This window comes from Rosa chinensis, chromosome 2, assembly GCF_002994745.2.
Source record: "Rosa chinensis cultivar Old Blush chromosome 2, RchiOBHm-V2, whole genome shotgun sequence".
Classification (NCBI taxonomy): Eukaryota; Viridiplantae; Streptophyta; class Magnoliopsida; order Rosales; family Rosaceae; genus Rosa; species Rosa chinensis.
The window spans coordinates 74671851-74699205 of record NC_037089.1 but is presented as its reverse complement, the minus strand read 5'-3'; the positions used below and the strand labels follow the sequence as shown (position 1 = coordinate 74699205).

Genomic DNA, 27355 nt, shown 5'->3' with positions numbered 1-27355 from the left:
CTATGAGTTAGTCATCTGGAGAGCTCATGAGAAGAAACAAACAAAAAAATTCAGCGTTCACCAAATTTAGAATTAAGGAATGTTAAGTTCTAATAATAATGAGAAAGAAATTGGAAAAAAAAAATTGCTTTGTGTTAGTTGAGAGGTTAATTACATTAAACTGCATGTAGGATGCATTCATAGCATTCCACTGAGCATCGACCATTTCAAAAGCTATACCGAATAGTACATCAGAAGCAGCTTCATCTTCTGCATGCAAATCATAAGTATTAGATCCAGGAGGTCGAATATCACATAATTAAACATAGTCGATCTTCACCGCCTAATAGTGTGAGGTGTAAATTTGTTTACCTCCTAATAAGTGCAAGAAATTTATCCCTGGAAGACACCTTGGTCTTGCTGCAGGGTGATGTGATGTCAATAAAATTTTCTACCTACGAAGTTGTTTGTGTTATTAACATAATAGGAAAAGTCTAAGATGATAATTAAACTTGTTTACAAACCTGACCAAAGATCCAGCAATTGAATCAACAAAAATGATATGTTTATGCCAGCAACAGCAAATGGGTATTCTGAAGTTGCTCGACTCCCACCTTGCTTGAACAATAATCTCCGGAAAGATGCCTTCACTTTGAATTTTATAAAATTAGTACCAACTTATTTTTTACGCACTTCAGAAATAGGGAAGACTAGCTAGCAACCTCTCCCGCGCGATGCTGCGGGTTTGGTGTTATTTCAGGAGTCAGTTCTCAGTTGTGTATATTTACATATTTCAAAAATCGAAATTCTATGTAGAATCCAGTGTCGTATTTACATTTTTCAAAAAATTGCTATTCTAACCAATGTCTGACCAAAAATGTATTACATTTCTGTTCTGATTCAACAGTTTTTACATTAGCTCCTCAGAGCTGTCCTTGGTCGTCCGATGCTGAGGTTGGCTAGAACTGGTTGTCACTGTAAATCTTAGCATAATAGGATCAATAGCAAGTCATCGCAAAATATAAACTAACAGACATAAAAGAGAGTGTGGAAATGTGATTTCAGTTGAGAATAGAGGGGAAATGTGATTTATAGCTACATATCATTGAGATAAAGAGAAAGTGGAAAGATTTGATGATGGCTAATGGTGTTAATCTAAGCAAGCAGCTAAGGAAGCCATGTTCAGGTGTTGCTAGGATCATCACTACACCAAAATGGCAGTTACTTAATGATTACCTAAACAAAACCTACGCCAGGGCTTAAATTTTTATATATGAAACTTCAAGAGATACAGAAATATGAGAACTAAAATGTAATGCAAGATTTTGATAAGAACTTACCACGTTTCATGTTTACAAAGAGTCAGCGGTGCAAAAGAAAGCTTCTGAGATACTGCAAGGGATACTTTCAAGAATTGGTCTGCCAACCAAAATGTTTTGCATTTGTTAGATATGAATACCATATGAACCAAGTTTGAAAAACATGTGGAAACAATGATTTCTTAGTCATAAGAAATATCGGAAGATTCAATTATTCATACAGCTCTATGAACAATTATATGAAAAGATTAAGAAGGGGAGGTGCTTCTATACCTAAAATGAATGCATGTAATTTAGCTTAGAGGAGGCAAGAAAGCTGCCCACTGATCCTGCGATGAAAAATGTCGCTTGCCTCGAAAAAGAAGAAGCTACCAGTACACAAACATAACACAATGACATTCTTCAATCATTTCACTTCCCAAATAAGCCCATAGTTCTACCAAATGTTCAAAAACACAGCAAACAGATTCCAGCAGGACCAATCACGACTTTTGAACATAGTCCCAGTCTTTTGAGATATATGACGGCAGGGGGACATAAATACGTAATAGCATTTCCAGTAATGCCTTCCCACAATTCAGATAGGTATCCGTATATATAATCATACATAGGACACGAAAAAATAATCAGAGGTAACAATATTTATCACCAATAGCATTGAAAAGAGTAATTTGTAATATATAAAGCGGGGAGAAAATTAGTAGACATTGACAATCTATTGCTATATCATTTTCTTACGATTTGGCCAACTGCAGTTGTAAATTATCTAAACAAAATATTTGGAAAACCTTAAATTCACCAAACACAATTCAAAAATAGAATAAAAAGAGAAAGATTGCATATCGAACTCAAGAAATTAACAACGATATCAAAACTGAAATTATATATGTACTATAGCAATACTTGCCGAGTTTGTATAAATGCATGAAAAATTTATACTTTAGGCTTTAATTGGAGAAAGGAAAGTCCATATACTTGGTCTTTTGAAAGACCAAGACCAAGTTGCTGAGTTAGTATGAATGCATGAAAAGTTTAGATTTTAATACTTTAATCGAAGAGGAAAAGTCGATATACTTGCAATCTTTTTGAAAGACCAAGTTATATATATATATATATATATATATATATTATTTTATAAAGATGATCAAATGATTTCACTCTTACCCCCATGGTGACTCGAATCCATGACCTCAATCTTTTTTAAAGACCAAGTTGTTTTGTTTAAAATTAATACTTGAGTTACTAGTATGAAAGACTAAGTTGCTGATTTGGTATGAAGGCATAAAAAGTTTAAGACTTCAACGCTTTAATTAGAGAGGGAAGTCCATATAGTCTTCCTTTAAAGATCAAGTTGTTTAGTCTAAAACTAATACTTTAGTTGATCGAACTTGTCTAAAACTACACACATGGAGACGTTCTGAAGAGGACGTCCGCACTGTCATTAAAGTGTGAACGTCCGGGATTTCTGCTCGATCAAGAGTTAGAGGCGCAGCACCTCTTGCCGGACAGAGGCCAGGGGCATCCCGGACCAGTCTGCAGTTGGGTGGAGTCACCAGCAACCAGTTTGCAGTGCTACCAAAAACCTTGAAGTTGCAGGGGAGGTCGCTGCCCAGAACCTTCGACCTCGATTGCTGTCCAGAAGCAGTTTGGGATGCCTCCGGCCTGCTTCTGACATAATTAGCGCCGTTGTAGCCGCCTGAATATTGCTGCAGCATCAACGTCCGCACTTTAGCGAAGTGTGAAAGTGCGGACGTCCGCTCCAGAGGCCTCTATATATATAGAGCAGTAGTATGAGCCTCACTATATGAGTGTATTTCTTTATGTCAGAATTCATATATGGAAAGTTAGAAACCTAAAAAATTGCGGGGATTGCAGAATGGGGGGCCACAGGCAGCTCTGCAAGCAGCGTAAGTGCATAACCCAATCGCACTGATTAAAGTATGACGGATTAAAGTCACTGCTCCTACTTGACAAAAAAAAAAAAAAGGTCACTGCTCCTTAAAACATATGAAAGCTCCTTAACAATTTAAGCTTAATTTAAAGTGGACGGCATGGATTATTAATTTCTCTTTATTCATGTTATAAAATAGAACTATAGAAGCCAGAACCCATTTGAGAAGCACACAAACAACAGTTCATTTATCTACAAGCCAAGCTCCTCGTCTTCCGTGCTACCCTTACGCAGTTATGGCATTAATCATATTCCCACTAGTCATTTTGATTCTGAGTACTCCTTTTTTAGTCATGGCTAGTACTCATGAGTTCAAAGAAACCCAAATGTCCCTGTATTTCCAGGACTTCATCGCCGGTCCAAATGTCACGACAATACCAATTGCAGGTATTGCCGGCAGCTTACGCCACCGACGACCCCATAACAGAAGGCCCAAGCCTTAAATCGGCAGTAGTTGGCCGAGGACAGGCTTTTGATAACAACACTAGACGGACAAAACGCCCTAGTTAATTCTCTCCATTGTGTTCACAAACAAGAAGTACAATGGCTGCACTATTGAGATAAGTCTACAAGATGATGGTCTTTAGTTCTGAAATTAGTTGGATAAATAACTAACATAATGTTCTATTATATGGACCTGTACTCATTTACCATTTGCTTGACTGTGTGTTTATGTCTGCAAGTGTTAATTTAAATTGTAATATTGTATGGTGAAGGGTGGATGTATCCAAATATAGACTCTAGAATGGTTCTGTTTCATATTTCCAGGCGTCTCCTCTAGTTGCAGAAGATTAGGATTCAAGTATAATATAAACTTGGACCTCATAACCATTAAAATCAATGAGAGCTTAAATTATTAGAGGAGAAGTGTATCACAAAGCCTAATTTCCTCAATGGAGTCTGCAGAAAAAGCTTGCCTTGTTCCTTAAAATGAATAACTACACAGATTCTAACATGAAAACCAGATGATAGATCTACATGTATTCTTATAATCTGAGAGAGATGCTTAACAGTCTGAAAACAATGGGATTAGTAGGTTGAAATTTTTGTGAGAATTAGCACGCCAACTTGGTAAGGATGAATCTACATTGGCAAACTTCAAGCACCGAACCAAACGAATTTCATTCCAGTTATATGTCATTCTTGTAATGGAAATTATTCTATGCACCGACGGTGCAAGTGACCCAACCCTTATAAAATAATCTCAACCATTGATATTTATTATCAACTTTATTTTTAATAAACAAAAAGTGTATTTAATGCAATCTAACCATTCATTTATGTTGGTGCAAGTGCACGGCGGTGCTCTGAATAATCTCTCTTCTTGTAAACAGAAAACTAGATATAAGGAGTATATACTTGTTTATGCGAGGAGAGGGGGATGTGCTCGTGGGTGAATTAATGTACATTTAAGGCCGCCTTTGTTGTCTAGGATTGGATTTTGGATGGGTAAAACTCATTAAATTCAAGATGTATTGAAGAAGGAAGCCAAATTCCAACTTTTCTAAGTTGAAGGTGTTCATATAACACCAAAAAGGAGAAATTTCCTCATGAACTAACCCATCTTCCTCCAACTTGCACAAAAGTTGGAAGTTAACCTGACTTTGAGTTTACAATAAAACATTGCAAATTCAAGCTCAACTCATAGCGATGCTAAGACTATGAGATGACTTCCTTTGAAGAAACTCTATAATGACACATTTTGTAGTTTTCACAGCTAAGGATAGTTCTCTATAATCTGTTACAGGTAACTGGTAACACATTACCATATGATGTCAGCTATGAGCGATTAACACGATCTCCAATGCCTGGAAGGCGAGGAACAACTACAGTCCCTCCCCGAACTCTTTCGAGAGCAAAACTAATCCTCAGTGGCCGACCCATCAACGCCTACGAGCAAAGCTACCTCATTCAGAAGACATTTCCAAACAGCAAACTTTGGTATGAGAAAAGAAACTGTAAGTCCCACTCACCTTTCCATCCATAGCATCTTTTGCAGACTTGGCATCATCTTCCTTGGAGAAATTTACAAATCCAAAGCCCCTAGACCTGCCTGAGTCCTTGTCATACACTATAGTCACTACAATATACAAACATGCACGATTTAGATTATATAAGAGATTAAATATTAATGTGCAGCAAGTAAGCTCAGTCGGGCATTTTGTCGAACATATGGATGGCAAAACGAATAAGAAGTAAATAAGTGACCAAACCACCAAAGTTGGTTCGATAAAGTGAGAGACTTTACCTTCAGTGACCTGCCCATAAGAAGAGAAAGCGTCTTTCAGGGACTTCTCGTCCAAGGACCATGACAAGCCTGCAAGATGCAAAACCCACGTCACATTAGAAACACGCTTTACTGCAGAAAAGTTGAGGTCCTTCAACTTGTTTGAAAACTGAGGCAGACCTCCGACGAAGAGCTTATTGTTTGAAGAAGAAGAAGACGGTGGTGAACAGAAGCATCGCTGAAGTAAAATTGGGTTTTGATTTACTCCTGTTGATGCTCTTCTAGCAAGGAGCGTTAACAGAGAGTAGTTCAGCATTGTGACTCTTTTGCGCGCTTCGGGGTTTAGGACCAGTAAGGGTAAACCCAATGTTTTGACCAATAAGCTTCTGGTCAACCATTTAACTTAAACCTAAACCCCCACCCCCCAAATTTGGGCTCGCAAATATTTCTCTAGCACAGCTTAAACATTTTGTCATTTTCAGAGTGTCTGCTACTTTTTCCGAGTTTATGTCGCCGAAATGGTCACAGTTTGTACTAAAGATCAAAACTTTGCAAATCATACAACAGCTTGAATAGAAATTTATTACCCTTCCTATTAATGAGGTTTCGGAAATAGTCGGGTACAACGAGGATGATAAAGAAGCCAACAGAAACAGCTAAAACTACATTGCAAGAAGGAAACTAAATCTATTCGATCAGTAACTATAAGTCATATTGATCCTTATTATTTTGATTGCTGGCCAAAAAGAAAATTGCACGTTTATATCAATGGAGTCTTCCAAATCTGCCGGATGAGCACTATCGAAATTTACATCTTGACTTTAGTTGTTATGAGGATATAACAAGACTGAATCTTGACCATGACTTGTCGATGCTTTACTTCCTGCGCTTATGCTCCGAGTTCCAGCAGCAGAGTATTGTTGATAGCAGTGGATCTTGGTCCAAGGAATTGAACAGGACCTGATCAAAAGTGAACATGGCCATTAGAAAAACAACTAGTAGAATCCATCAACCTCCATCAATGTCAGAAAAATAGACCTCCATGGCCAAGGCAAGGAAATAAAGCTTATAATTAACATACCTGGGTTAACATAATGATTCTTAAGAGCCCACTCGTCCCTCAAAGATGCAAACTTTTTGAATGGTGCACCTGATATTCCACCATGAAAGAAAGAAAGAGGTGTCAAGCACAGCACCGTTTTACTATTGCAGCACGTATCGTGCTACTGCAGACAACTCTAGCAGGAGACCTCTTCAATTTATCATTTTATTGTAATGGCAATAAGATACTAAAAAGTTGGGACCATTGCCTTCTTAATTACAGGCTTGAACTTCCCTGCCAGAATTTAGAAAGAGATAACTGGGTTAAGTAGAATAGTAAGGAATAACTCAATAGAGAATGATCAGCTATTCAGCTGAACTATGTTTCTACAATCTTATGTGAGCTCTAGTATCATGTTTTTTTCACTCAGCATGTTGGGTTCGTTCTGTCGCATGGATATTGGGGTAAAGATTCTTGTAACAAGTGTAATAAAGAAGATAACAAGTTCTTGGAGGAGTAGCTGGCTATAAGTAACAAGTGAAGAGGCAAGTGGTAGTGTTACCATGTCTCCGCTCCACATCCATTAAAGAAGTCAATGCGGTTCCACCAACTGTCCATTGTTCAACTGGAGCACCCAAATTTCCCACCTGGATATAAAACTCACGTTAGTAAAACACTTGGAAGTTCAAACAAAGAATCAAATTTGATGAACTAAGAGAAATAATGAATAAGGATTTAGTACAAGAATTGTATTAAAATAACATCTTACAGAGGAAATCAACCCGGTCTTTCCAGAATGAAGGAGAGCTCCAGCACCATAACCCAATGCATAGCAGTAGTTTGCATCAAAGTTAGTGGGCAAACCGCATCTACCTTCATAACTGCAAAGTGAATTAAAGTACCATAAAATGTCTAATATCAGGACTTAAACATGCATCAATAGGAGTATAGGACACACAATGTCTCTTTTATTAAAAATTATCATAGTCATAATAAACCAGATGAACAAAGATGTTGGTACCCAAAGAAATGGCACTGTCCTGAGAAGTTCCGCTTATATTTACCCCCCTGCTTCCGTTTGGTCAATTCAGTGTCTACCATTTGAAGGAGCATTTTTTCTGTCTCGATTTTGGCAACCTGAATGTTTAACATAGGGTAAGGTTTAACAAATATCATCAAAAAGTCGAACTACGTACATGAGAAAAAATATAATTTACCTGCACATTGCCATGTGGATCTCTTTCAAGCAATAGTTGCTCTTGAATTGCTCGTGGTAGAAACTCAAAAAGCTCATGAGATTGAGGCTGAAGTTTCTTTTTCCACTCCCCCGCTTCATCAACAGCACCGTGAGCTAAGATTTCATTAAGCTCTGCAATTAGTTGCTGTACCTGCAAGCGAAAAACGACAAACAAAAACTTTAAGAAATGCAGAGCACCCAAAAAATAATGAGAATGGAGAAAGTTGGATAGCTGTTCTTCAAAATCATACCTCTGGAATGAAATCAATCAGGCCTTCCGGTATAAGTACAATACCATAATTATAACCTTGTTCGGCACGTTTGCAGACAATATCTGTTATGTAATCTGTGACATTCTTGAGAGTCTGCTTCTTGGCAGCAACCTGCAGCCAAAAGAAACATGGTCAAGCCGCAGAAGTAAATATATGCATTATATATATATATATATATATATATATATATATAGACACACACACACACATATACATACATACATTTGTCTAGAGGGCTCTTCCAGTAAGGTGTTGAAGTCCCCTTGGTGGAAGAAAAGGATAAAAGAAAATACCTCCTCCCCAATAATCGTAATGTTTGGGCGAGTCTCCAGAGCACACTCCAATGTGATATGAGAAGCTGCACGCCCCATAAGCCTTACAACTGTGCAAATAGACAAGTAGGAGAACGATCAAGAATAGACATTAATCAAAGACTCGCTTCATATCAGTGGGGCACTTTAAGTTACAGACCTCAGGTAGTTGATAGAGTCCATGCTTCTATAAACCAAGATTCTATGGTACTCCAGATAGATGGTTTAATTAAAGAACAATACTTTTCGTTATCATTTTCCTCAATTATTAGCAATGGTTTACTGATGAAAGTAGAACTTGAACGTCACAGCTTTCAGGATTGGCTGGGAGAAGAGGAAGCATACTTGCAATTTCGTGCAATGAACTCCTTGTTATTTTTATTTTTATTTTTTATAAATTAAATAGAGGATTAGGCGATTTTAGTTAAATATGGGTTACTTAAATGTTGACTATCAAGTACCTTTTCCTGATACACACCCTTAATCTATCAAAACATACATGTAGACTGTAAGGTTTTACAACCAGATCAGCACTTACAATGGTAGTACTTCCCAGTTGAACGAGCATCTGTCATTAGATTACCGATCATTTCTGAATATAGCTGCATGTTTAGAGAAAGGGAAGATCATCACTGAGTAATCCAAATTCATAAGTAAAGAACAGTTCTTCTCATAATGTCGAACAGTTATTAGCTCATTCTAGATTAATAAAGAATATAGATCAATCCACACTGTATTGGCTATATTTGGAGACTTTTAAAACATAGAAAACAAGCGCTCAAAGTACATGAATACACTATACTCTGCTTCTGCCTTCCGAGTAAAAAGAAAAATATGAGAAACAGGAAATTAAAATAATAAAAAAGACGAAATGTGACTCCTATAAGGCTACAATTATTTGAGGAAGGACTGATGAGAGCCCATTAGAATCACCAAGATACAATGCCAATATTTCGCACATGACTGCAATCACTACCATGCTAAGACACATTCCACAAGGATAAGTGTGGAAGAGACATGCATGGCATTGAGATAAACTAAAGAATGCTCGACAAAGCGTAAATTTGGTTTTGTTGTACAATTCCCATGCAGTGTCAGAACTTCGTTACAAACAGTGAAAATAATCAAAATATAACTAAAGAGATCATAGGAATTACCCTGCATGCCGTGTCAAATCCAAAACTTGTAGGCACCTCTTTGCATTTCAGATCGCCATCAATGGTTTTTGGACATCCAATAACCCGTGTCTTCAAATTTTTACCCCTATAAAAGGATAAAAATGATTTCTACATGATTCCTTAAGCTTAAGAATAGGAGCATAATCTCTTGAAACCTAAGGCATTGCACACAGACAGCAGCACTTTTTAATGTCACAGAAACATATTTCATACCTGAAGTTCTCAGCAAGAAGGCAAGCATTAGTATTTGAGTCATCCCCACCAATGACCACAAGCCCATCTAAATCAAGTTTATTCGCTGTATCTGCAGCTTGCTGAAACTGGAATGCACATGCTCAAAATTCAGTTTCCATATAACTATGGTATGACGTCAAATAAAAAAATCTCATGAATTTGCTAAACGTGTGAAAGATATGCTGGTGAAATTAATTAAGTAACCTGTTCTGGAGTTTCAATCTTGTCTCTGCCACTAGCAATCATGTCAAAGCCGCCCTGCATGTCAAGAGAGTCTACCTTAATTGGCTACGGAGAACAATTATATATCTAAATCATTTATTTTTCAACAGATCAATAAAGTATACAAGAACAGTCCACTTGGCCAGCAAACATTTCTTGCCACACAAGAAACAAACTAAACACAAAATTGATCAAAAAAATCGTAACAAAGATACCTGATTTCTGTATGGATACACATACTCGGTTGACAATTCGACATACTTTCCCTTCATCACTCCGGCCGGACCGCCCCTAAATCCATACATTATGCTTCCAGTAGTACGCTGCTGCAAGAAATCTAACACACACATAATTGGAAAAAAAATATTATACAAACTCTTCAATGCCAATGCCAATATTTGAAACTGACATAAGAAGCCACAAGGTCACCCGGCCCTCACCGAAAATCCCAGAAATCACATTGTGTCCACCGGGTGCTTGTCCACCGGAGAGAACAACTCCGATCTTCAAACTCTTATCCTTTGACAGAGCCGATGAAGCATCCCCGGCGTTTAGCGACGCCGAGGGCTGGCCGAATAGGTTAGGGAACAACTTGGCAATCTCATCTGCAACCACATATTTCCACAGTTGAATAACCACAGTAATATATTTCAGAGAAACAATCATGAATCATATGAGTAAGTACGTGATTGTTGATTTAGTGTTTTATGAGATGAAGTGGTGGTGACCTGGATTTCCTGCGGCAGAGCTTTTAGGGCCGTCGACGACGGAGAAGGGGGCTTTGAGGACGGAGGGGAGGGGAAGGAGAACGTCGAGACGGCTGGTTTGGACTTCGCTGTAGACGGAGGCGGAGCGGCCAGGCACGGCCTTGGCATTGGCGGTGGAGGATCGAGGACATGGTCGCCGTCAAAGTTGTGTGGGAGAGAGAGAGAGAGAAGAAGAGTTCGTTATGGAAAGCATTGCGGATCCGCCAAGTCAGGGTCAGGTCCTTTATTAGTTTACGGAAAATTCTAGTGTGCTGGTATGTATCCCATACCCACACTTACAAAGTGAGAACAAATTTGTTCTCAAAATTGTAATTTGAGTCATACTTTGTGTAATCTTTTGTTCTAATAATGGTAATTACACCTCTTACGACACTTTTACAAGTTTTGAACAAAATCGTTGTCAATGTTGTAATTTTTGTTCTCAATGTTGTAAATAGTGTAAATGAATATGGTAACTTTTGTTCTCAATGTTGTAATTTTGGTTCAAATACTTGTAAATTTTTGTTCAAATTTTTGTTCTCATAATGGTAGGTACCATAGCTTGTCTCTTAGTTTACCCGTTTGGGTTTAAAACTTTAAAAGCTGTACTTTCTTTTCATTTAAATAATGTTTTTAACTCTTCATTTACCAAGAGATGGTTCTTCACTTACTCAAACACATACGCCATGCATGTACAACCGGTAACGGTTCTACTTTTTCCAATTATGATGTGTAAATTTTGTCCCTTCAATGATTGTATCTTCTTTTGTTGAGAATGTCAAATGTTGGTACAAACGAATAAGTTGATGACAAGCTAAAAAAATTGGCTATCCATAATGTAGCTTAGTTCAAGTAAGTTCCACGGTTAATCGTCAAAAAAAAAAAAGTAAGTTCCACGGTTATTTTTGATTAATCAACTTAACGAATATTGTGGGGGTGTTTCTATTTGTACCCATCAAATTTTTATGTAGATCCAGTAATTTTTTATTTATCAATATTACCCTTGTTCAAAAAAAAAAAAAACTGCACATTAATCTTCATTGTTCTTCCCAGACTTGCCACCTTACAATTCACCCGTTCTCCTTAGATCACCGGTCCTCGTCAACTAAATAATATAAAGCAAGAACTTTGATCTTTTTCAAAACGGTAGAGAAGCACTTGAACTCTGGTCCTTTCTCTTAAGTGATGGAAACATCGAATAAAATATCATCATTCATGAATGATTGTGGAATGCGGACAGATCATGAGGTAAACTGCAGAATTTAAAAAAAAAATTATATATATATATATATATATATATGATATAATATAAATCAACAGATGGAGGGGAAGGTGAAGTTAGATTTAGATTACTCAAGGTGCTTCATCTAAGAGATTTATATATTGCTAGTTTAAAATCTTGGAATTTTTCTTTTTTTATATTGTGGAGATGGAAGCCAGGAGTTCAAAAATACTACTAACAATTTTCAAATATTATGGCTGCTATATTAAAAGGCCTACACATTCTTTCCACTTACAACAATTGAATGAAGCTCTTTTATTGTTCACTATACTCTATCTGCTTCATGCTAGTAGTCTACTAATTGTTTTTGTCTATTTGTTTGATATAGATAGTCACATCTAAAAAGACAAGAAAAAATCAGTGAAATTATTTCAAGAGACAGGCTTATTTGGCACTATGACAAATCTGGAAGATATACTGTGAAGAATGGTTATCATGCACGTAGCCAGGTTGTTAAACTTTCACATGCACCGACCATCGTGAATATTGAATAACCTCTTATTCTACTTGGGGTCAGAAGGATGGGTTTTGGCAAAAGCTATGGAAATGAAGGTGCCTCCTAAAGTTAAGATGTATATACTTGGAGATTGGTGAAGGGAATATTACCCACAAAGACGGCGTTATCCAAACGGGTACAGCTGCCCAATCTTAAGTGTGTTTTGTGCTATGACAATTTTGAAGATGATAGGCACCTCTACCTGCACTGTGAGATTGTACAGCTTTATTTTTTCCAGCCATCAGCATCTCTCCATCCATGAGTGGGTCAGGTTTGCTTTCGACTCTCTCTGACTCTCTCTGAACCCTCCCTTGAGTTATTTTGTGTGTTATTATGGGCTATCTGGACTGAACGAAATAATGTTTTATGGAAGATTTCTTGTTTTAGCCCTCAGATGTCTTTGACTGGGAAGTACGGTGGTTGGAGGAAATTCATGGTGCACGTCCTTCCCATGCATTGGGGCCTACACATGTAACTCATAAAAGGAAGCAGGAGGCTGGGAAGTGGTCGATCAGATCCTTCGGCGGGCCGAGTTAAGCTTAATGTGGATGGAGCATTTATTAATGCCAGTGGCGTGGGTGGTGTGGGAATAGTGGTGATAGATTCATAGATACGTGATGCTGATGGAGTGTGCCTTGCAGCCATGGCACGTACGCCATTTCTCTTATGCCTGCTCTGCGCTACTCTACATATGGAGGCTGAATCCCTCCGTGCAGGTTTAATTACTTGTTGCCATTCATGAAGGTTGGGATGACATCGAAGTGGAGAGTGATTGTATGGCTCTTATTACTGCTGTTACTACCATTGAACAGTATTTCTCACTTATTATTGGTAGGATATATAGTGGATGATTGCAAGCGGTATGTTCATGACTTTTCTTTTGTTCACTTCCGCAGTGAGTTCCGTCATGTGTACCGAGAAGCAAACGGTGTAGTTCATAGGTTGGCTTACCTTGCTAGTTTTAGTAGTATTGATGAACTATGGTTAAAGAAAACTCCTGTTATTATTCAGGATGTGCTCAACGAGGATAATTGTATTTTTAGCTACCCAGGGCTTATATGTTATGTCTTCCCTGTTGTACTATTGTTATCTACTAATAATATTATCAGGCGTGGTGTTGAGCCTCCTAATTAGGCTGAGTTCCAAACCTTTTTCAGGAAAGGGAAAAAAAAAACAAAAAAAAATCAGTAAAATTATGTGTAATAAATTGGTAGATTTATCTAGCATTCACCCATGATGCGTAGCCGAACTTGCATGAACAAAGAAAAGAAAAAAGAAGCGAGCAAGAAAAAGAAAGGTGTGGCTGCTGGGATTCGAGCCCAGGTCTCCACGGCCACAACGTGGAATTCTCACCACTAAACTACAGCCACCAGTTGACTCTACCTCTTCGTCTAATTTTATGAATAAAATATCTTGGCCTTTTTTTCCAGTTGATTCTACCTCTTCGTCTAGTTTGGGCTAAGCGACCCACTGAAAGCCGTTGGAAGTTGGAACCTATTTACATCGAAAAAAAACCCAGTCGTCATTCGGCAACCACCAAAAAGCCGAGCAGCCGAGCACAGCAGCCTCCCTCTTCGTGCGCCCTTCTCTATTCCGTCACCCAAAATCCAACTCTCTCTCTCTCGCATCTCTATCTGCGCCCCCAATTTCTCAAGGTATTGGATCTGTCATTTGCTTTGGGTTTTCTTCGATTCCGTGCAGTTTTTGTATCTGGGTATTGCATTTTGCAATCTGAAATCTGAGTGTGTTATTGGTTCTGGGTTTGAATGATGGAGTTTTTTTTTGTGATAGATTTCTGGGTTTTTGTTGTGATAGATTTCTGAGTTTTTGTTGTGATAGATTTCTGGGTTTTTGTGTTATAGGTTGCTTAGCGATTCGAAATGGGTTTAGTGATGAATTCCTGGTATTAGGCCATATTGTATGGATATGTTGTCTTTGTTACAATGGTGAAGTGGGCTGTGGCGGAAATGAAGAGAAATTATGGTTTGCATATGGATATCTGGAGTGCCCTTGAGTTATGGCCTCTTGTTGGTGCTAGGTTGCCTCTTAAGGTTCTACCAAAGGCATTAGACATCCATCCTGTTTAAAAGTTATTTGCTTGACACCGAAAAATTTCTTGTTCAGCCTTGTTTCCGATGATTTATTGGTCAGCAGTTGTTTGGAAATGGAATCAAGGCAAAGATTACCGCTACCCAGTTTGATTGCGTCGTACTTTAATGTTTGTCTTTGCTTTCTGTTTTACTAGTGCTCAACATTCTTATATTATGCACTGTATATTTCCATTTTCTAGGAAAGAAAAGATGTTTGATCCATAAATAGTAGGCTATGTCTTACCGTAGGACTTTAGAGCTTGGGCTGCCTTTACATATGCTTTATGTGATCCCAATTTCTTATGATTATCCTCTTTCTGTTGGCGTCTTATGTCTATTGCAGTCATATATCAAATAAGTTTACATATGTGAAATCTATTGCTTACGTATCATTTGTGGATGTGTAGGTTTGAACATGAATGCTTTCAAGGCTTTTAAAACCAATGTTCCAATTGCATGGAGCCCTAATCTGTATATAACTCTGGTGAGGGGAATCCCAGGAACCAGGAGGCTTCACAGGCGTACTTTAGAGGCATTACGTCTTCGAAAATGCAACCGAACTGTCATGCGATGGAACACTCCTACTGTTAGGGGAATGATCCAACAGGTTTGATATAAGCGCAGAGTGCATGGATTTCTATATTAGGTCATCTGGTCTATCTATAGTTGATGATAAACATGTAAATTTTCTATACAGGTCAAGAGATTGGTTGTGGTTGAGACAGAAGAGATGTATAAGGCCCGCAAACAAAAGGATGCAGACCACCGAGCTCCTCGCCCCCCATTGATTATAAATCACCTCCCTGCTTCTGCAAATGGTTCTTCTTCATAGCCTATGTAATTGATTAGAGGTCAGCTCTCGGTTTCTTAGACATGGGTCTCCTGAGTGAGGAGACGAATTTCTCTAGTAGTGTATTTTGTTATAAGCTACCAAATCTGGATCCAGTTGTTTATCAACTTTTGTCTTTGGTCTTTTGTCTGAAATTTTGCACTGTTTCTGAACTAGGTGGAGAACATTGAAATGAGTAATCTTGGAATTAAATAGGCCTTTTATTTGCATATGCATATATTAGAAGGTTTGATTTGGTGAATGCCTATTTTCAGGTGAGCAAATGAGCAATTCATGCATCTGTTGTGTTGTAAATTTCTTTTAGGTTAAATAAAGATCTATTATTCCATTGTATTCTAAATACACACAGTATTTAATCGCCTAATCCCTTATTATTTAAAAAAAAAAATTATTGTAGGACAGATTCTAGACAAAAAAAATAATAATGAAATGTCTAAAGCATGGTACGGACTCTGCTTTCTATTCTTTTTAATTGCTTAGGACCAATATTACAGAATAGTCCCTGTACCTACTAGGGTCCCTCTTTTGCCTCAATTCTTATCTTCTCCATATCCTCAACTATCATGTCATTAGAGTTCTTCAGCTCTTTGCCACTGTCATCAGTGTTATTGTGCTGCTGGCCTTTGTACTGGTGTCTCATAGCAAAGGCAAGGAAAACTAAGAAATTTACAGTTCCTAGAGCTGCAAGCAGCAAATAGAAGTTATCTAGCCTTGCATTGTTCAAATGACTTCTCAGCCAGCTCTTATGAGTTACCTTATCCACCACAGTCACCAACAGACTGCTTACATAGAACCCCATTGAGATGGTGCTTAAGAAAAGCCCTGTGCTCATAGACTTCATCCTCTCCGGTGCCTCTCTGATGAAAAATTCAAGTTGTCCTACATAGACAAAAGCTTCCCCAGCACCCACTAGGAAGTATTGTGGAACAAGCCAAAAGGCACGTATTTTTGTATTTTGGTCAACAGCTATTTTCCTTCTCTGTTTCTCTACTATTGCTGAAGTGATCATAGCAGCCACTGAAAAGAATAGTCCAATTCCTACTCTCTGAAGGCTTGTGAGTCCTTGGGGACTCTTGGTGATTTTCCGAGCAAGGGGGACGAAAAGTTGCTCATTTAGGGAGGTGAAGAGGAGAATGGTGATGAAGAGAAAGGCCGAGAAGGAACCGGAAGGGATTTCAAAGGAACTGACTTTCCGATTCATGAAGGTCGCTTGTTCAATGGTGAAGGTAGTCATTTGAGAGTAGACGGTCCAAAAGAGAATACATGTTGACCAGATTGGCAAGAGCATGAAAACCAGTTTCACCTCTTCAACTTGAGTCACTGTGGATACTATCCAAGGGTTGCTTCTATTTTCTTCACTAGCAGCATATTCATCTAGTATTGCAGCTTTGTCGAGACACCTAACATAGGAAGAATATTAGTGAATGGATAAAGGAGATATTCCTGATGCAATGGCTTTATATGAAACTTTATGTAAACTTACTTGAGTCTCTCTGTGTGTGGAATCTTGGCTTCTTGGTATTGATTCAAAAGGCTTGGATGAGAAGGATAAGGATGAACCCTCTTCTTCCATGCCAAAAATATCACCCTCCATATCATAGTCAAAGGGCTTCCTCGAGGCTTTTTGAATCGGTAGAATGGTGTTCCCAAGAGTAACACGATGAGTGCAATCACCACTGCCCCTGCTGATATTCCATAACCGAGTCCTCGGCCAACATTGTCTTGTATATACACCAGCACGAGCACAGCAAACAGAGAACCAATGCTGATGCCAAAATAGAACCTGTTGAAGAAAAAGATCATGGACTTCTCTTCCTTTGGGTCTGAGGAATCAAATTGGTCAGAGCCAAAACCAGAGACGTTAGATTTTATTCCACCGCCACCTAGTGCTGTAAGGTATAAGGCAGCATAGAGCAGGACTAATTGGCTGCCTGTGGCCTCAATGCATTCTTGGTTGCCTTCACACGCAGGGGGTCTCATTCTTGGAATGGATGTGGCTATTGTTAACAAAGTTATCCCCTGAAGCAAGAAAAATCGGAATTATTGGACTTCCATGAAAATGTATCTTGTTGGACTGTGAATCAAAACAGTTGATTGTGTGAAATCATGTTAGAAAGAACAGTCTTGAATCACAGCTTAGCAACATGTAACATTCCAGATCTTTGGCAAGAGATCGTTTCTTTGGAGTTGTAATCCGAAAAACTTACCAGAGCAGTTATGGTTGCAGAGAGTAGAACAGTCAGGTAGCGTCCGAGTTTGGCATCTGCAACGAAACCACCAAGAAGGCCAAGGAGATTCAAAGTGCCCATGAAATTGGTGACTATGGTTGCAGACTTTGCTGAAGTTAAATGTAAATTGCCAACCAAGTAAGTCACTAAATTCATAGATATGCCCATCACACAGATCCTCTCAGAGAGCTCAGTTACTGCACCATATTAATTCAAGATATTTGAAACTGGTTAATATACATACATGGTATTAGGAAAAGAGAGAAGACTGGTTCAGCAATATTAAAGCACCTAGGATAAGCCCTGCAGCAAGCCATCCACCAGTTCTGGACTTGTCAATAGGGTTTCCTCGAAAATCCACCATACTCCCATCATTTGCTGCACCATCTTTCTCACTGTTCCTCGACACCAGAACCTGTAATAGTTCAGGAAACAATCTGTAAGATACTAGACGAGACTTGATGAAATATCTGAGTTTCAATAGTGGCTAGCTACCATTTTTCACTGGAGAGAGACCGGTTTCTTCTTCTCCTCGTTTAGGATTTGCAGAGAGCAGCACTAGAATGACAATGCATAAATGATTGGGGGTTGGATGGATTTATACAGTACCGGATTGCTACTAGCTTCTGATTGTCTCCACAATTTCTAGTGGTCAAGAGTAGCTGTGGTGCTACTGCTGCATATTTTACACCATGTGGCATGTGAACACTTTTGGAGATGAAAAAGTGTTCTGTGGTTTCGGTGCTTGCAATCAAAATATGGAAAGTGACACTTACTCTTCATTCTGAGGTATCTCTTGTATTACGTACTGAGAAAAATAAATAAATAAAGCAGTATAACACTTGGACGGCAGTCGGCAGATGTGGGATGTGGGACTGATAAGCATATGACGTGATTAGAGTAAATTGCAATTGCGTGTGATTTATCTGCAAATAAATTGATCCGTTCGACCTACGAATATCACTTCACCTTGTCATATCCGTAGAGGTTGCTAAGAAACATAGTAGAGGTTGCTAAGAAACATATTGTATTTTTAGGTATAAACTCGAACTTTCCAATTTGATTACACTTCTTGAATTTTCCAAGTGTTAAGAAAACTCATTATAACCCATCCACTTTTGCTCGTTCAATAAATGCTGGATCTTAAAAATTGTTCACTTCCCTCTTTTACAAATCACGCCTCTCTCTCTCTCCTTTTTATCTGAAAGAGGTTTGTTGTGGTTTACAAGAAAGAGGTGTCAATTTCACTCATCCGAATAAATTTTAATTTCCAATTACGTGGATCACATTTTCCTTCATTGTTCATTTGCACGAACAATATGGAATTACATGGCATCTAAATTTGATTTGGGTGTTGTTCCTATCTCTTTAATGGACTTGTTGCATGTGGGATTGAACAACCGTACTCCTCAATTAAGAGAGCTTTGTTTGACCTGTTTTACTACAGTACTTTAGTTTATATGGCAAGCTAGGAACAAAGTTAAATTTGAAGGCTATGGGTTCCAACTTCCAAGTTTCAGTCATTTGCCGGTTGGTTTCTAGTCACATTTTAATAGCTAGTCGCATTGCAAAAGGTTGTATGCACAATATTGTAAACGATCTTAGAATTTTGAAAAGCTTTGGGGTTCAATGCAGATCTTGTTAGGCTCCTACAATGGTTGAGGTTATTTGAGATCCTCTCTCATTGGGGTGCATTAAAATTAATTCGAATGGTGCTTGGAAGCAATATTCTGGTATTGATGGTTATGGAGCAATTTTTCGTGATTACAGAGGGAATTTTGTTAGTGATTTTGCTTTGAAAGTGGACATTCCTAGCTCGATTATGGCTGTTATTAAGGTAATTGAGATTGCTTGGGTAAGGGATTGGAAGCACATATGGCTAGAAGTAGACTCCACCATTGTTCTGGAATTTCTTCGCTCTCCTCATTTGGTCCCTTGGAAGCTTCGCATTGAGTGGGCTAACTGTTTACACCGTATTTCTCAAATGCAATTCCATTCTTTGCATATTTTTTGAGAAGGTAAGCAGGTAGTAGATGCTTTGGCAAATTATGGTTCAACTTCTATTAGCTTGGTGTGGTGGGATATGCCTTCCTCCTTTATTCATGCTCATTGTAATAGAGACCATTTAGGTCTGCCGCAATTTCGTTTGCAGTAGCTAGATTTGGTTTTGGTTTCGGGAGGTTTGGTTTATGTCCCCCTCCTCTTGTCTTTTTCTTTTCATTCAATAAATTCTAGGGATTAAGAGGCTTTTTGCCTCTCTTAGAGCAACTCCAACAGCTTCCCCGTATTTTGATGTTTCTCTATTTTAGGGAAAAATAAGTCTCTTTTGCTCCAACATATTTTCTATAACTATCCCCATTTTAGGGATAGTGAGGAAAGAGAAAATCAAATTCCCTATATGTACAACAATCTCTAAAATTTTAAGGAACAATTATGGAGATTTTAGAGATTACTGTAAAATAGGAAATTTGTTGGAGTTGGAGAAGAAAAATAGGCTAAAACTTTAACTTTTGCTTTCCTATAATACATAAATTATAGGGAAGCTGTTGGATAACTCCTGGTTTCAGCCAAAAAAAAAAAAACTTTCAAATATTTAAAAAATGATTTTTGTCCATTTACCCCATTTTTAGAGATTAACTTTTCCTCATTCAAGTGAGGAGTGGCTAAGTAAGCCACTGTCTTTTTCCGGTATGAAGTCGAGGTTTCTAATTTACGGGTTGCATCATTTCAACTTTTCGAATTTGGAGGAAAACTCCTCTTTGCCGATATATTACAAGATATTAAGATAAATCCCAACTTGTCTGCAAATGACACCAATATCATCAAGTTAACTTGGATCACAAGTTTACAGTTTGGCCTCCCCAGCACAACTTGATATTCGGATTCAAATCATACAAAACTTTTTACCAAATATACCTTCTCCGTTTTGACCAAGTTTGAGAGTATACCCAATTGCGTGGTTTGATTAGACAACTGTTTGAATCTTGTTCATGGTATTTGATCGGTCTCTTGTTAGGTTCAATAAAACAAAAGCACTCCAATAATAGGATCGAACTTTTCCTTGTAGCAGAAGCTCAACCTTGTTTCCTGCAACTGACCAGAATACTGTACAGATCAAATATCTCTTTTTGCATAGGTGGAAATCTATGGTGGGATCACTGTTGATGACTAGCCACCCTGTTTTTTTCTCAGAATATCACTCACTGAATTATTGATCTATGGCGGGCCAATAGCTAATTATTATCACTGATTAAGCACCCCACTTGGTAGCGTCATAGATGCTAATGTCACTGAAAAGACCTGCACTGCTGCATATGATGAACTCTTCTGGGTGTGTAGAAGTCATAAATGTGGCCATCACGAAGAATGTTTAGAATTTTGCATCAAGTGAAATATAATTGTATCGTATCGGATAATTATTGTTCTGCATGTTGAGTGAGATTGATAATTTAATATAGTCTTAACTCTCATAAAGATTGGACTTTTAAATAGATAGTGAAGTTAGAAATAATATCTGTATGTCATGTAAATTTGAACTGCACTAGAACTATTATTTTCATTCTTAACAACGCAGAGTGCATGATAAAGTTTAGTAGTGTCAATAACACTTCACTAGAAAAGCTATCCTAATGAAATTAGTGTTATGGCTTGAAATTTGCAGCTTTAAGGATGTTAAGGTGGAGTTTTGGCTAAATTTGGCAGCCAATTATAATTATAGGGTTTAGATAGAAATTGGGAAAAGAGAAACATGTGGTCGGTGTGGTGTCTATGGCTATGCATTGCTGATAAGCGCGCATGAAATTTAGAAATCCATTCAATAAAGCAAGAGAAAAATGAGAGGTTGGCAATATTGGTCAAATGGAGAATAACATAAGGAAAGAATACATGTGGAACTGAGAGAAGTTCTTTGTAATCTTGGATCGTCCCCGATAGAAGTTTTGGTCCCTTTCAATTTTATAATCAATATGAAAAGTAAGAGAAAAAATTAAAAACGAATTCCTCATGTGTTTTCCCTATCATGTGATTGCTACAAAAATGACATTACTTGAAAGGAGTCCTCTCAAACAAGCTAACCCTTATATCAACTATATACATATGGCAAAATATATTTTATTTAAAACCCACTTGTCTTTTCCTTTTTGGATTTTTAGTAGCTAAGTTTCAAAATATTCTCTACATGACTACATAATCTGACTAAATTTTAAGCTCATTAAGCACCCTTAAGACTAGAACATAAGTCTAGATAATACACTTTGTACATGTTGAGATAGAATCATAAGTGATTAAGATATACACTTTATTCACTATCTCAGTGTCAAATATTAGATTGCATATAGATCGTTAATTTAATGATAATTTAAATTCACTCTCAAAGGTTGAAAGCTAATTTCTTATTCCAATTGCAAAATCTACAATATACGTAAAAATTTTCATGTTTTATGAAAGTATTGAGATAAATAAATCACGACATATAAAACTCGCTAGGATAGATCTTTAAATAACCCTTAAGCTTAAAATGACAATGTAGATCTTATGCTCTGTATATGTGTATGAATTAATTCCTAACTAGGCTTGGAACAATGAAGGGTACAAAATATGGGCTAGCTAGAAACCTAGAACACGTTTTAGTTCAACAACCATTAAAAAGTCACAAAAGAAAGAAAAGGGGATACACAAACATGAGAATTATTTAAGGGTGCACGTAAGTTGCCTCTTGTTGAGTGTGATAGTAGTAGAGAATAAAGATGGTAGCTTTATTAGTAACTAGCCTTCCTCCACATATGCTCTGCATGTGCAAGTATTATATTTTCAGAAAATAAAAAAGAAAAAATATTGAAAGAAAATGGTTATTGCAGAGAGAAAAGTGGGTTGTGGGATTAATTTTGTTTATTTTTCTTAATAAAAATATAATTTGTAACTGTCGTAATCGTTCATGTAATTCAATTAATTCTCGAAGTTTTTTTAATATTTTAGGGTCATTTTTGTCAAATTTTTTTATTTTGGCTAATAAAACATGTTCTTTTAATAATAGTATAGATTAATAAGTTAGCATATATATATTTTTTTATCTTAATATGAAATTCGTAAAACAAAAGAAATTGTTATGAAATTGTCACATATAGCATTACACTAGCTACAAGTGGACTGTATAGTTCTGCTCAGAAATTTAAAATCATTAAGGTGTTATTTACGATCCTATATGCACATACTTTTCTTTCCATCAATCTCAACTTTTAGTTATATTAGGGCTGGCCTGAGTCGGTTCTACGGTTTTAAATCCAGAACCCGGAACCGGAACCGAGAAGAGATAATCGGTTCGGGTATGTTGATTTTTGTATCAAGAACCGAAATAGAACCGAACCGACCATTCTCGGGTCGGTTCCTTGGTTTTTCGGTTCTAGTCAGTTTTTTGGTTTTTCGGTTTCGCACTCAGTTTTTCTGTTTTTGGTTCCAAGATTGGTTCGGTTCCACTTTTGGTTCCTCTGTTTTTCCATATAGACAAACTGTTTTTCAGCCTTTTCTAGTCTCCCGCTTCTAGTTTTCCTGATTTCCATACATACATTCAAATGATTCAATATTGCAAATACCATTCACTCATAAAACTCAACATTATCTACAATCTACATATTCAACAATCAACATCAACATAACAAATTAGAAATTCAAAGTCTCCTACTGAAACAAACCTAAAATTGAAATAGTTCAACATCAACATCAACATTCAACATCAACAATCAACAATCAACATCAACATCAACATCAACAATCAACAATCAACATCAACATCAACAATCAACATCAAACTGAGCAATTCAAAGTCTCAAACTGAAACAAACCAACTAAAATTGAAATAGTTCATGAATGATTCAATATTTCATCAAAGTGCATTACTGCAAACAATCAAACATTTCCAGCATGGCTTCCTCAGTTCCTTTTCATCAATGCAACAAGGCTTCCAGCCTTCCATCAATAGATTCAATACCAAATCTGCATACAAAATAACAAATTTGCATTCAATGATATTAGGATAATTAAAAAAAAATGAACTTCAAATGAAGCAAAAATGTTCAGACCTTTATGCATCCTTGATTGTTGATGAATTGCATCATTTTTTTTATGCCTTTTCTTCTTGGTTGTAGGGGCAGAAGGCGAAGCCTCAGAACTCTTGGTTGTTTTGCCACTTGGGGCAGATGCAGATGCAGCAGCAATAACGTTCTTGGCCTTCTCAGCTTTCTCTCTATCCTCTTTTTCATGGTCTGCACGATGTCAAAACTCAAAACAGTCAATCTCATATAAATTGCCCAAAGTTGTTGTACTAGTTTCAAAAACAGTAAACTAAAAACATCAAAAATACATACCAGCTTCAATCTGTTCGTATAACTCCATTTCCTCCATAGTGGAATGTACTCCAACCCTATAATAGCATCAGCCTTCAACCAATTTTGTAGGCATATCAATTTTTCAACTGTTTTTGGGTTTAAAGAGCTTCTGTATGGATCTATTACCCTTCTCCCAGTGCTAAAACTTGACTCACTCGCAACTGTTGACACTTGTATGGCTAATATATCTCTAGCCAATGATTGCAAGTTGGGATATTTACCTCCATTCAGCTTCCACCAATCCAAAATCTTCCAATCATCATTTTCAGCAGGTTTTTCTATAGGGTCCACCAAATATCTATCAACTTCATGTCCCACCACAACATCGTTATTCTGTTCAAGCTGCCTATTCCAGTCTTCTTGCATAACAGCCCTCTTCCCACTAAGAATCCTTGCTTTGCTTCTAGTCTTACAAGTACCTGTTGCACTAGTACTTGGATCTTTACCTTTGGTCTTGGTCTATCCACTATGTGAACCATTAGACTGCCCATACAAGTCACACAAGTCTACCACAAGCTGCTTTATGTCATCACATTTCTTCTTGATCTCACAATCACACAAATTCAACATTGTATCACACAACCAACTAATGTTCCTCAATTTATACCTAGGATCTAAGACCAAAGCAACTAGGAAGAGTTGGTTCAGGTCATCTAAGTTCCCAAAATACTTGGAATATTTGGCCTTCATCTTGACTGCCATGTTGTATAAGACGTTGTCTGCTTCACTTGAATCAGGCCCTACCCCAATAAAACTGAGATCTTCAAGCTCTGCTTCAATAGTAACAATATCATGGAATGCCTTGTGTGCAGTGGGGGTAAGTGAAGCACTAACATTAAGGGTCACATCGTAGAAGACTTTCAAGAACTTCACAAAAATTGCTGCATTGTCCCAATCTGCATCACTTGGTGGCCCTACCCTTTTTACAGGCACTTTCTTCTTACTCTGATTTTTAGTTTCATCATCATCTTCATTTTTGGGCCGCATGTATCGGCCCACCGGGTCAAATCCACTAAAGGATCTTGCCAAAAATACTTTTGGGCTCAAACAGCGGTAGCTAGATTTGGTTTTAGTTTCGAGAGGTTTGGTTTTTGTCCCCCTCCTCTTGCATGTATTTTTCTTTTCTTTCAATAAATTTAGGGATTAAGAGGCTTTTTGCCTCTCTTAGCTCCTGGTTTCACCCCCCCCCCCCCCCCCCCCCCCCCCAAAAAAAATCAAATATTTAAAAAGGCTAAGGAAGCCACTGTCTTTTTCCGGTATGAAGTCGAGGTTTCTAATTTGCGGGTTGCATTATTTCAACTTTTCGAATTTGGAGGAAAACTCCTCTTCGCCGGTTACAAGATATTAAGATAAATCCCAACTTATCTGGAGATGACACCAATATCATCAAGTTAACTTGAATCACAAGTTTACAGATTGGCATACCCAGCACAACTTGATATTCGGATTGAAATCATATGCAACTTTTTACCAAATATACCTTCTCCGTTTTGACCAAGTTTGAGAGTATACCCTATTGCGTGGTTTGATTCGAAACCTCTGCTACTGTTTGAATATTGTTCATGGTATTTGATCTGTCTATTGTTAGGTTCAATAAAACAAAAGCACTCCAATAAAAGGATCGAACTTTTCCTTGTAGCAGAAGCTCAACTTTGTTTCCTGCAACCGACCAGAATAGTGTACAGATGAAATATCTTTTTTGTCCTAGGTGGAAATCTATGGTGGGATCACTGTTGATGACGTTCCACTCTTTTTTCTCTGGATATCACTCACTGAATTATTGATTTATGGCGGGCCATTTAGCTAATTATTATCACTAATTAAGCACCCACTTAGTAGCGTCACAGATGCTAATGTACTGAAAAGACCTGCACTGCTGCATATGATGAACTCTTCTGGGGGTGTAGAAGTCATAAATGGGACTATCACGAAGAATGTTTGGAATTTTGCATCAAGTACAATATAATTGTATCATATCGGGTCGTATCTCCTTAGCTACTTGTACTAAAAAACTAGGGCGCCATACGGAAGTTCGTGCCCGCTTATCCCGGCTACAATAACTATCAAACAACGTTCCATCTAAAGAATGGCGCCCGTATATCCAGTCTGTACTTTCCCCTATTAGAGAAGGTCGGGGTTTGGAACCCTCAAGCAAGACATAATCCACATAATAAGACATCATAGCGCCTAGAGATACAGGTACGGTTCATTGCGTTACTTATCCAAGCGTGTTGTCGGATAGTCGGATATGCCGTACTCTAATTTTTATGAGGTTAGGAACCATTTGCTGTTACCAGCATTCCTCATTATTAGTTATTGTTCGATCTACATGTTGAGTGAGATAGATATAACCTCAAGTCTCTTAAAGATTGGACTTTCAAATATATAGTAAAGTTTGAAATAATATCTGTGTGTCATGTAAATTTGAACTGTACTAGCTAGAACTATTATTTTCATTCTTAACAACAAGGAGTGCAGGATAAAGTCTTGTAGTGTCAATAACACTTCACTAGAAAAGCTATCCTAATGAAGTTAGTATTATGGATCAAAATTTTCTGCTTTATGGATATTATAAGGTGGAGTTTTGGCTAAATTTGGCAGCCAATTATCATTATAGGGTTTAGATAGAAATAGGGAAAAGAGAAACATGTTGTCGGTGTGGTGTCTATGGCTCTATGCATTGCTGATAAGCATGAAATCAGAGAGTATTTGCTTCTCTTGTTCATTCAAGAAAGCAAGAGAAAAATGAGAGGTTGGCAATATAGGTCAAATGACATTACTACATGTGTTTTCTCATGTAGGTAAAACTAATTCCTCATGTGTTTTCTCTATCATTTAATTGCTACAAAAATGACATTACTTGAAGGAATCCTCTCAAACACGCAAACCTTTATATCAAGTTATCAACCATATGCGTATGCCAAATTTTATTTAAAGCCCATTAATTTGTCTTTAATTTCCTTTATGGATTTTTAATCGCTGAGTTTCAAAATATTCTCTACATAATCTGAGTATCTGACTGAATTTTAAGCCCATTAAGCACCATTTGGACTAGAAAATAAGTCTAGAGGGTTCTTAATACACATGTACGTACATATTGAGATAGAATCACAAGTGATTAAGGTAGGGTTAATTACACTTTGTACACTATCCTAGTGTCAAATATTTCAGATTGCATGTAGGTCGTTAATAAATTCACTCTAAAAAGTTGAAAGTTAATTTCTTACTCCAATTATAAAATCTACAAGATGGAGTAAAAGTAGTTCTCATATTCTATGTAAATATTGATATAAAATAAAACACAACATAAT

General features: G+C 37.4%; 4 protein-coding genes, 1 long non-coding RNA gene and 1 other non-coding gene across 6 annotated transcripts; 1 reads left to right on the top strand and 5 right to left on the bottom strand.

The window, feature by feature from the left end:
• Nucleotides 1–772: 772 nt before the first annotated feature.
• Nucleotides 773–1891, bottom strand: LOC121051462. The gene is made up of 3 exons (XR_005805785.1): nucleotides 1572–1891; nucleotides 1320–1398; nucleotides 773–954 (listed from the first exon to the last, which is right to left on the bottom strand). It is a non-coding gene; the product is annotated as an uncharacterized LOC121051462 (long non-coding RNA).
• A 2717-nt stretch (nucleotides 1892–4608) lies between these two features.
• Nucleotides 4609–6247, bottom strand: LOC112190129 (glycine-rich RNA-binding protein 4, mitochondrial). The gene is made up of 4 exons (XM_024329549.2): nucleotides 5657–6247; nucleotides 5498–5566; nucleotides 5223–5329; nucleotides 4609–5139 (listed from the first exon to the last, which is right to left on the bottom strand). The coding sequence occupies exons 1-4, from the start codon at nucleotides 5790–5792 to the stop codon at nucleotides 5029–5031; spliced, it is 423 nt and encodes a 140-aa protein (XP_024185317.1). The 5' UTR covers nucleotides 5793–6247; the 3' UTR covers nucleotides 4609–5028.
• A 49-nt stretch (nucleotides 6248–6296) lies between these two features.
• LOC112184988 (pyrophosphate--fructose 6-phosphate 1-phosphotransferase subunit beta) lies at nucleotides 6297–10878 on the bottom strand (the record flags this gene model as incomplete). The annotated part of the gene is made up of 15 exons (XM_040513585.1): nucleotides 6297–6436; nucleotides 6558–6626; nucleotides 7081–7165; nucleotides 7288–7399; nucleotides 7540–7655; nucleotides 7736–7906; nucleotides 8007–8138; nucleotides 8321–8409; nucleotides 8877–8940; nucleotides 9496–9601; nucleotides 9730–9836; nucleotides 9955–10008; nucleotides 10188–10309; nucleotides 10413–10577; nucleotides 10701–10878. Coding segments are annotated over 15 exons (1641 nt in total), but the record flags the coding sequence as incomplete, so codon positions are not given.
• Nucleotides 10879–13794: 2916 nt separating this feature from the next.
• Nucleotides 13795–13866, bottom strand: TRNAH-GUG. The gene has a single exon. It is a non-coding gene; the product is annotated as a tRNA-His (tRNA).
• Nucleotides 13867–13927: 61 nt separating this feature from the next.
• Nucleotides 13928–15668, top strand: LOC112187579 (50S ribosomal protein L30). Its single transcript, XM_024326438.2, has 3 exons — nucleotides 13928–14151; nucleotides 14994–15193; nucleotides 15284–15668. The coding sequence occupies exons 2-3, from the start codon at nucleotides 15002–15004 to the stop codon at nucleotides 15416–15418; spliced, it is 327 nt and encodes a 108-aa protein (XP_024182206.1). The 5' UTR covers nucleotides 13928–14151; nucleotides 14994–15001; the 3' UTR covers nucleotides 15419–15668.
• A 187-nt stretch (nucleotides 15669–15855) lies between these two features.
• Nucleotides 15856–18470, bottom strand: LOC112187578 (protein NRT1/ PTR FAMILY 6.4). The gene is made up of 5 exons (XM_024326437.2): nucleotides 18160–18470; nucleotides 17956–18079; nucleotides 17644–17861; nucleotides 16920–17455; nucleotides 15856–16836 (listed from the first exon to the last, which is right to left on the bottom strand). Exons 1-5 carry the CDS (start codon nucleotides 18160–18162, stop codon nucleotides 15948–15950), a joined length of 1770 nt encoding a protein of 589 aa, XP_024182205.1. The 5' UTR covers nucleotides 18163–18470; the 3' UTR covers nucleotides 15856–15947.
• Nucleotides 18471–27355: the final 8885 nt, after the last annotated feature.